Here is a 10478-nt window from a genome sequence, read left to right as displayed (position 1 = left end):
CTGCTTCCTCTGCTGTATCCAGAGGCCAGTTGTGAATCTGTTGTGCACGGATTTAGAAATGCCTCCTTTTCCCCAGTCTATTGAATAAAGGAGCAGCAGTGGCGTAGGAGGTTAAGAGCTCGTGTATCTAATGTGGAGGAACCGGGTTTGATTCCCCGCTCTGCCGCCTGAGCTGTGGAGGCTTCTCTGGGGAATTCAGATTAGCCTGTACATCCCACACACGCCAGCTGGGTGACCTTGGGCTAGTCACAGCTTCTCGGAGCTCTCTCAGCCCCACCCACCTCACAGGGTGTTTGTTGTGAGGGGGGAAGGGCAAGGAGATTGTCAGCCCCTTTGAGTCTCCTGCAGGAGAGAAAGGGGGGATATAAATCCAAACTCTTCTTCTTCTAATGCAACAAAGTATTAAAAACTGTATTCATCACACTTGATTGCAGTTTCTCTGCGAAGGTGGGGGTCTCTCAGTTCAGAGGCTGCAGCAAGAAGAGATTGATGAAGACAGCAAAAGCAAGATCTGTGGATCAATTTCTACAGCCTTGTCCCTGCCAACTGTATTCCATAGTGGTCTCACCTGGGCAGCTGAGCCCGAAATACCCAGGTGTTTCTTATAGTGGAGTGCACATGTTTCTTTGGAGCACCTTCCCTTCCTCTTCCTCCAGCATGGAGGAGCCAGCATAGTGAAGTGGTTAAGAGCAGGTGCATTCTAATCTGGAGAACCTTCCACGAATGACAGATGTTGCGGCTCTAGTCTGCAAAAGGTTTCACTAGACAAATTTGCTAGTCTTTTAAGGTGTGAAAGGCTGCTTTTTAAAAACTAACGATATTGCCAAACTTAAGAATAAATTTGCATATTGGCTGTGCTTTTGAGGTGTAGCCAGGAGAGGGCGCTCCAGGCATAGGTCCATACTTCCTGCTAATTTGAGAACTAAAGAATTCTCTGGTGGTTTCTTGGAAGACAGCGCTGAATGGAGCTGAAACAGCTGCCATAAAAACTGCTTAGTCAGGGGCAGACAAGCTGATTACAGGGCATCTGTCTCCATGATTGCTCACCCACAGAAACCACTGTCCAAGACTTGTCTGTCATCCATGCTGACTTTCAGACCAGGATTGTGTACAAAGAAATTTCTCCTCCTGCTAAAGACAGCACGGAGCAATGCGTTTGACTGGCACTTTGCTTCCTATCGACAACTGAAAATAGCCATTTGGGTGCCATCCAAGGGGAGAGTCAAACCCCTGAGGTATGTTGTAGTCCTGCCACCCAGCAATTACTAATGCAATTAGGAAGTGAGCGCACCGTGTTGCTTTTGCCTTGGATTCAGCTCTGTGGCATCACTAGCACGCAGGGAGAGATACCAACATTGTGCATATTTTGAATTCTAGTGAGGTTTTTTCCTGCCAGGAAGAAGAACAGAAGATTTTGGATTTGTACCCCACTTTTGCTCCTGTAAGGGATCTCAAAGGGGCATACAAACTCCTCCTCCCCACAACAAACAATTTGGGGAGATAAAGAATGGATGCTGGAAGCAGGCAGGGCCCAGCTCCAATCTCCCTGCTGTCCTCCACTCTGGAGGTGGGTTTAGACAAACCTCTCAGGCTCTCCGCCTGATCTGTAAAATGGGTTGCGTTGTCCTCTGTTGCAAGGATATCGAGAGGTTTATAGAGAATGAACTAATTCAAACATTATGTGAAACCACAGCGTTCTTAAACTATGGTTTAATCATAGGCCAGTCCAATAGCTATGGTTAGTTTGGATTCAGCAAACCAGGTTTTGGAACCATAATCTGAGCTGGTTTATTAACCAGTTAATCTTCCCTAGAGCTTCATTTGGCAGGTGAATGCAGAATTCCTGCAGCATTCCCTGCCTCCAGAATCAAGGCGATTAAACCGGCACCTGTTGAGGCAACGTGTCATTTTTTACAAAAAAAAAATCATGGCTTTATACTATTTCTGAGCTGAGCCACAAAAGCCGGGGGACTAAACGCAACTGCATGTTATAAATCATCTCCCTTTCCAAGGAGGGCTGCAGTTACAAGAACAGCGGTGTGCTATTTAAAAGGAGCCAGTCCCTTGATTTCGGTGAGTCCGCAGGTTTACAAGCACTATGAAAGCTAATTAGCACAGAAACATAAATCTTGCCTCTCTTTTGAACACTGACAGCACCCCCGTCCCCCACCCCAAAGCTGCAGCTCCAGCTGGAAAGAATAGTGCAAGGATCTGCAATTTGCCCAGCAGAAAAGCACGGGCAGAAGCACGAGAATGTTGTAACCTGTTGAGAAACAAAAAAGCCAATAAAGGATGCATTCAGCTGCCGCAAACAAACAGGCAGAAGATTTGGCCAAATGCCTGACCCCCCCCCCCCAGCACTGAAGCTGGTTCCTTTGAGGTTAACAAGGAAGTGACCCCCACCCCATCCCATTCACTAGCAAGTGGTGTTATCATCCTGCCCTAGAGAGGTAGTAGGCCTACACTTTAGATGTATCTATCGACAGGTAGCATAGGAATGAAGGGAATGCTTCCAATTATTTTGAAGTGCTCCGATCCCTGAGTTGGTTACCAAGAGGCTGTGACCTCAGGTAGGCTGTGCCCTATTAAAGTCCTAAAGCAGTTTTTGGAAGAAGAAAGATGATTGGAGAAAGGAAGAGAAACAGATAGGCCAATCAGATGTTTCAGGCCCCAACTGTACCCAGATCAGATGGTGGCAAACTTTGCACAGCAAAGTTGAAGTGATCATATTGGATCCTCCATCTTGCCCAAGCAAATTTTTCTCCTGCTGGCTGGGCAATCGAATCTTCTGGCTCTTCCAGATTTCAAGAGATGATCAACCAACCCAACCCTTTTGCAAAGCTGCCTCCTCCCAGTTGTTAAGCCGGGACTGTGGAAGGGCCCAAGCCCCTGGAGACTGGGCTTTGACAGAATAGCAACAAGGCAGGTTATGGGCCCAGCCTAGCCCTTTGTTCTGCCTTCTCAAAGAAGTCTCATGGTAGAACACATCATGGCCTGGAGGGTAGTTTCAAGAAAAGAACATTAAAAGTTTATTTAAAATTCTAACTGCACCCCCAACTCTACTAGACTTTTGTTACACAAAAGTGCTGGTCTTGATTGAGGGGCTTTCTCCACCTGCTGAGGTTCAAGCCAATCCTAGAGTGAGGGGCTTTCTCCACCCACTGTGGTTCAAGGCAATCCAAACAGGCAATCCAGACAAAACAATACCGTCTTCTCTGCATAACCATTTTTATTACCCAACCGTCTTTTGCAAACTCTCATGGTCACTAATATGATTACAATGTTACACAAGTCACCACACACACACACACAGGCACACAACTGAAGCATTTGATTCAGTTGCACACTGCTACAGCCAAGTCTGCCACACAGGTTCCATGTTTATGGCTCAGTGGTTATCTAAACAAATGAAGGGGAGTGAGAGAGAGAGAAGGGACCAGCCGGTGGGTCGGTTCATGCCCCTGCTCAAGTTCAGCCTTTCAAGAAAGAGACACCTTTGCAAGCCTCAAGCTAGATCTGTCTCTCACCAGCCAGAAAGCCAGGCAGCCCCTTTCTGCTTCCAATCCCAAAAATACCTTCTTAAAGCCCACTGCTGGCCTAAATGTGGCTTGGTCCTTCTGTGGATGAATGCAGGCATAACCCCAGCACAGATTTTTGCTCTTTCCTTCCTATATTTCTAGCAGGCTTTCTTTGAAAAACACAGTTGCGCCAAGCACACAGTGCACCTGCCCACTTAAATGTCTATTCAGCAGGTCTTTCAGATAAACCAGTTTTGTTCTGTTTTAAGCTTGAATCGCTGTATGTGAGAAGAAGCCGCCTCTGCGAGTGTCACAGAGACCGGTTGATCAGCAGGCTGCAAAGCTGGGGGCAGGAAAGAGGGGGCTGTTCCCAATTTAGAAATTTGCATGTCTGCCCCCCCCCCCCCAACAAGGGGCAAGCACCGATCTGCATTAGGCTAATTGCTCAAGACACGTTCGTTTGTCTCCGCCCATTCGCACAATTTGAGATCTGACCAGGGAACCCGCAGCAGGCAACACTGTTCCAAATGCTGTGTCACTAACCCCATGGAGACAAACCACAGTATTTCTCACCTCCTCCACCCCCACCCGGCGCCCCACAGCCCCAAATTCCTCCAAACCTTCTCATTCCGCCCTTATAAGGCTCAGGCTAGATTGCCCCTCAGATATTCTGGAAGAGCAGGTGGAGTCATGGGAGGACAGTATTATGTGGGAAAGACCGATGCTAGTTAGGAAAATCTCCCACTATATCCCAAACTGGCGCTGGCAGATCTCCCCTGAAGCCTTCCTGCACTAGCTTGAAAAGCCTCTGGAATTCCCTTTGGCCTCAAACGTACTCCGGCATCTCATCCGCCCCAATATTTTTCATTCCAGCTCACAGTTTCACTGCCCGGATACTGTCTATACCAGTGGTCAATTGGCCATGCCAGCAGGGGCTGATGGGAATTGTAGTCCATTAACATCTGAAGCACCAGCATTGAACACCCCTGCCCTAGAGGGTATCAGCTTCCTTCTGTGCATCTGCAGTGCTTTCGATATAGTATAGACCCATGGTGGCTGGGGCTGATGGGAATTGTAGACCATGAACATCTGAACTGCCAGAGTTGGACACCCCTCCTCCGGGGGCAGTTGGCACACAGGGACCCCCAGGGACAGACAAGAAGCTGCCTTATACTGAATCAAACCCTTGGCCCATCAGGATCAGCACTGCCGACTCGGACTGGCAGCTGCTCTCCAGGGTCTCAGGCTGAGGTATTCCACACCAACTCCTGCCTTGTTCTTCTTAACTGGAGATGCCAAGGACTGAACTTGGGACCACTTGCACACAAGGCAGAGGTTCTTCCACTGAGTCAGGAGCCCTCTCTAAAGAGTCTGCCGTAAAGAAAATACAGCGGAGGAGAGCTGGCCTGCCCAAACACCCCTCCCCTCCAGAGGCCTAAGGAGACTTCAGAAGCCTTTGGCAGGAGAGTGAAATAAAGCCCTTATGGGAGGATCTCTGTTTTCCTCAGTGCCTTTTCATCAGCCTCCACTGGTCCTGCGCCAGGCCGACAAGGGTATCTGCTTCACACACGTGCACACACACACAATGGAATGCAACACACTTATTGTGCCACATATCTGCTTCACGCACGCACGCACACACACAATGGAATGCAACACACTTATTGTGCCACATATCTGCTTCACACATGCACGCACAATGGAATGGAACACACTTATTGTGCCACATATCTGCTTCACACACACACACACACACAATGGAATGCAACACACTTATTGTGCCACATATCTGATTCACACACACACACACACACACACACACACTGGAATGCAACACACTTATTGTGCCACATATCTGCTTCACACACGTACGCACAATGGAATGCAACACTCTTATTGTGCCACATATCTGCTTCACACACGCACACACACACACTGGAATGCAACACACTTATTGTGCCACATATCTGCTTCACACATGCACGCACAATGGAATGCAACACACTTATTGTGCCACATATCTGATTCACACACACACACACACACACGCACAATGGATTGCAACACACATATTGTGCCTGCCAGGTGACTCACAGTCCCCTTTTCACAGCTCTACACAAGCAGCAAAAAAAATAGGTTTATCAAGCTCCCTGGTGAACCTCCGCAACCGGCAGGTGAGCTGCACGTGGGCGGGGGCGCTGCAACTGATATGAAGTGTTACGGTCCTGCCGCTGCCGTCACATGAGCTCTACGGCCTCCTGCTCCCCACCATCTTGCTGGTGCACCATGCAGCCCACTTTGTTGTTGAAAAGCCGAGACAGACTTCCCTTCTGGGAGCTCCTGCCCTGGACGGACCTCTCCTTCTTCCAGCGCCGCCTCCCACGCTTGCAGAGCGGCCGTATGTCCCAGATCCTGAGCGTGCCATCGTGGGAAGCCGTGTACAATAATTCATTGTGAATCTGAAACAAACAAAGCTGGGCTCAAAGCCTGGAGTGGACGGCACCACCACAATCAGCATGCAGCGGGGCGGCAAGATGCAGATGTGGGAAAGGCTTTCTCCTCTCCTCTCCCTGTATGACATAATCCCAGATTGCGTGTGGGTTGGTGGCAGGGCAGAGAGCCCAGCAGCCCCCTCGCCTTCATTATGGCGCTGCATTCCCAGACGTGACTCTCCTGCCACCTTCCAGAACTCAGGCTTGCCTCAGACTTAGCCCTGGTACCAACTAAAGTTGTAAGTGGCGTAGGAGGTTAAGAGCTCATGTATCTAATCTGGAGGAACCGGGTTTGATTCCCAGCTCTGCCGCCTGAGCTGTGGAGGCTTATCTGGGGAATTCAGATTAGCCTGTGCACTCCCACACACACCAGCCGGGTGACCTTGGGCTAGTCACAGCTTCTCAGAGCTCTCTCAGCCCCACCTACCTCACAGGGTGTTTGTTGTGAGGGGGGAAGGGCAAGGAGATTGTAAGCCCCTTTGAGTCTCCTGCAGGAGAGAACGGGGGGATATAAATCCAAACTCTTCTTCTTCTTCTTCTAAGTAAGATACAAGAAAAATTCCTAACCGGCTCTGAGGACGGTTCCTCCCTGCAGGCCTAAAGAAGAGGACAAATCTTTGTTTTTCAACAATGAGATGTTGTCGTGACTCCACCTGGGGCCACCTTCTTTGCTCCTTGCTGTGTTTCCCCCTCAATTAAAAGCAGGCTTGATCCCCTTCAGCTGTTCAGTCCGGACCGTTAGGAATGCCTGGGCACCCCAGGAATAATGACTTCACTCTCCTCCCCGGCATATTTCTCTGCTACGGTGGCACAACAGGCTGTTGAGACACCCTCAATGTAGTCGGGGGCAAAATGTGTTTGTGGGGAGCTGAAGGCAGCAGACGCTGCAAGCGTGAAATGCGGCTTTTATTCTCCCACAATACAAGGCAGAGAGAGGGAGGCCAATAACAATCGGCCAGGCTGGCGGGAATGATGGGAATCGTAGTCCATGAACACCTGGGGGTGCCAGAGTTGGACACGCCTGGTCTAGAGAGTGGCCCAGAATGAAAAGGGCCAGCATGGCCTCAGCAACATTGCTGCTTCCATATGGGACAAAACCCCAATGCATACCAATGGAAAGGCCATGCCAGTGAAATGGTGGGGGGGGGGGTCTCTTTCATCTTCCCCTCATGCCACTAATTCTTCCCCACATGAACACGCCACCAAAGGGCTTTTCACCAGCCACCCAAAACGTTTCCAGCTGTGGCAAATCCCAACATCCGCAGGCAGTGGTGGGATCCAAAAATGTTTGTAACAGGTTCCCATGGTGGTGGGATTCAAACTGTGGCGTATCGCCAATGGGGCTGGGCGGGGCATGATGGGGGTGTGGCTGGGCATTCCGGGGGCATGGCATTCCTGGGCGGGGCTGTGGCAAGGACGCAGCCGCTGTGCCGGTCCTTGGGCGAGAAACGAATGCACGCAGGCGCAGGCTGCCACGCACGCCGGTGCACCTCCTGCTAGACTGCTTCAAGTTCTGCGCACTACTGCTGAGAGGAGGGGCGTAACTAAGGCAAAAATCACGTGGCAAAATCACCAATTAGTAACCCCCTCTCGGCACACACAAATAATTAATAACCTACTCTCGGGAACCCGTGAGAACCTGCTGGATGCCACCTCTGTCCGCAGGTTCTGCAGCTCCAAAAACCAGCAGCTTACCTGGATGGAGTTGATAACCAGCTTGTGCCCCCGAAACACTCTTTGCAGGATCCCAGTTTTTGTATTAAAAGCTCGAGCGCAGGCGTCTCCACTCCCCGTAAACACTGTTATGGAAACCAAGGAGAAAGGACTTTTTACAACGGTATATTCTGGGCCTATTTCTGGGTGGAACTTTTTGGGATGCACTGATGAGAAGAGCGGCAGGGACCTGACCTGGGTCGTTTCCCAACTTACCTCGACCAAAGGTTGCTACTCCCAGCGGGCGTTATTTCTTGTGCAATCCTGGGCTTCCCCACGCAGAGCACGGGGTCATCAAAAGGCGCCGTTTCGAGGAGCGCCAGGAATGACACGCGCTGAGGGGGCGCGACAGCGGCAGCATCGGGGCGGCTGCGTTGTCGCTGCCGCTGTAGTGGGGAGTGCTGGGGGGAGAGTAGCGCGCAGCAGCAGGTAAGTGGGGAAACGACCCTGGTTAGCTGTCCCTGAATAAAAGAGAGAAGTACAAAATGGGGTGGGCTGGGTTTGGAGCTCTGTCATTTGGCCGGTCAACCCTTTCCAGAGTATTTTCAGCCGTGTGGAACTGCAATACACGCTGTTCCCTCAGAATGGGAGTAGGAAGTACTGTCAAATCACAACTGGCTCATGGCAGCCCTGTAGGGTTTTGAAGGCAAGAGATGACCATAGCTAGTGTGCCATTGCCTGCCTCTCTGTAGCAACCCTAGACTTTCTTGGTGGTCTCTCATCCAAGTACTAACCAGGACAAATCCTGTTTTGTTTCTGAGACGTAAGAGATGAGGCTAGCCCGGGCCATGAAGGGTTATAGAGGGTTAGATTTAAAGGACTATAAAGGGTTAGATTTAAAGTACCCTGCGCAGATGGAAAATAGCTGGTAATTATGCAGACACTTGGATAACGGCTTCCTCTGAGTCTGGAAATTGCTGTACAGACTGGCTCCATTAACAGGTCTTAAATTTCTGTTTGAGCAAGAAGTTATGCTAGCCGAGGGGCATATTGAGATTTAGATCTACTTTTCTCAAGTAATGTTCTAAGGCTTGATATAAAACAATCATTGAGTAGAAGATGCCTTGGCCATGTAGAAGGAAATGCATCTCTGTATTTAACCCAGTCTATCTGATCCTTTTAAAAACTCCTCAGCAATTCAGTGAGGCAAGTCAGGGGACTGACTGAAACGCTTCCCCAAGGAAGCTCACATATGAGAAACCTAAGTAGGGAATGGCTCAGCCCACGATCCAAGTCCCGTTACCTTGGCTCTGCATGCGGACCAAAAATGCAAATGCAAAACAAAACAAATCAGTACAATTTATGTCATTAATTACCACTGGTCAAAAAGGAAGGCCCCAAGGATAGATGTCCCCCCCATATCATTATCAGTTGAGCATGTAGCATGCATATACCAAGGAATGTTGAAAACAAACAATGATTCACTATTTAGCAAGCAGGACAATTTATTTCCTTTTCCAACCACAACTTTAATTGTTTGAATAACAGAGCCAGCTGCCTTATATGAAGGGGATTTCCATATGGAATGGGTTAGAAATTCTTCGCCATTCAATGCACACCAGCACTGCGGCCTGGAAGAGGTATTCAGTTACACGGCGCTGTCCCCAACCCTCCATGTTCATCTGAAAAAGTAAAAACAACTGATGCCTTTAACATTCAACTCTGCTGAAAAGCCGTGCTCTGTAGAGTGGGGAGAGCTTTGTGCATGTTTTCAAATGGGACCAGTGCATGTCAGATTTATGGCTGGCGTTCGATTCCCAGGACCAGTATCAATAAACCCTTAATTTCTTTTCCATTTTTCGTCTGGGTGTGGGAATTGAGTCACCCTTCGCAATCTCTCCAAGGCCATTTATAAACAGCCGTACAAGAGCATGCAGAAATTTTGGACTGTCGTTGGGCAAAGATGGTTTTAATATTGAAGCAATGTTTTTAAAAGTCTCTGTTGTGCTTTTATTATTTTTATGTATTTTATAGCAATAACAGTGTACACGTATTCATGACGGGGGAAGGGGCTCAGGAGAGGAGGGGCGGCGGCTGATTAGTCCACGCAATGGGGCACTTTGAATCATCTCATCAAAGCCGTTTTTTGGGGGAAAGAAGGGCCATCAGACAGAAGACATGTGGATTTAAAGTCCTGTTGATAGTTTCAGAAGGTAGCCATGCTGGATTGCAGTAGATTTCACTCTTGAAATCTCATATATTGGAAATCTTGTTGACCTCTCCTGGACTCTAATCTAGCTGATCTCCTATTGTTTGCTTAATCAGAAACTTCAGAGTTCTTTTTATTGTTTCTTTCTAGGTGGACAACATCATACATTCTACATATGGCAACATAGAAAGAGGTTCTAGAGCAGCGGTTCTCAACCTTCCTAATACCGCGACCCTTTAATACAGTTCCTCATGTTGTGGTGACCCCCAACCCTAACATTTGTCCATTTTACAGATGGAGAACACTGATGCAGAGAGTCTTAGGCGACCCCTGTGAAAGGGTCATTTGACCTCCAAAGGGGTCCCGACCCACAGGTGCAGAACCACTGTCCTAGAGGACCTTAGCTTTAAAAAGGGCTGGGACAGATTTATGGAGGAGAAGTCGATCTATGGCTACCAATCTTGATCCTCCTTGATCTCAGATTGCAAATGCCTTAGCAGATCAGGTGCTCAGGACCAGCAGCAGCAGAAGGCCATTGCTTTCACCTTCTGCACGTGAGCTCCCAAAGGCACCTGGTGGGCCACTGCAAGTAGAGAGTGCTGGACT

General features: G+C 49.0%; 1 protein-coding gene across 2 annotated transcripts in view; it reads right to left on the bottom strand.

The window, feature by feature from the left end:
- Positions 1 to 3211: 3211 nt before the first annotated feature.
- The window catches only part of WDR86 (WD repeat domain 86), a 35517-nt gene continuing 28250 nt past the window's right edge, over positions 3212 to 10478 (bottom strand). For both annotated transcript variants that reach the window (XM_048511624.1, XM_048511623.1), the window contains exons 7-8: positions 7706 to 7809; positions 3212 to 5977 (exon numbers count right to left, since the gene is read on the bottom strand). In XM_048511624.1, the coding sequence (XP_048367581.1) occupies positions 5756 to 5977; positions 7706 to 7809 (326 nt within the window). In that variant the 3' untranslated portion in view covers positions 3212 to 5755. The remainder of the gene's footprint in view (positions 5978 to 7705; positions 7810 to 10478) is intronic.

The sequence above is a fragment of the Sphaerodactylus townsendi genome, linkage group LG11 (assembly GCF_021028975.2).
Source record: "Sphaerodactylus townsendi isolate TG3544 linkage group LG11, MPM_Stown_v2.3, whole genome shotgun sequence".
Lineage (NCBI taxonomy): Eukaryota > Metazoa > Chordata > Lepidosauria > Squamata > Sphaerodactylidae > Sphaerodactylus > Sphaerodactylus townsendi.
The sequence above is the reverse complement of the archived record's forward strand: the minus strand, read 5'-3'. Positions and strand labels throughout refer to the sequence as shown.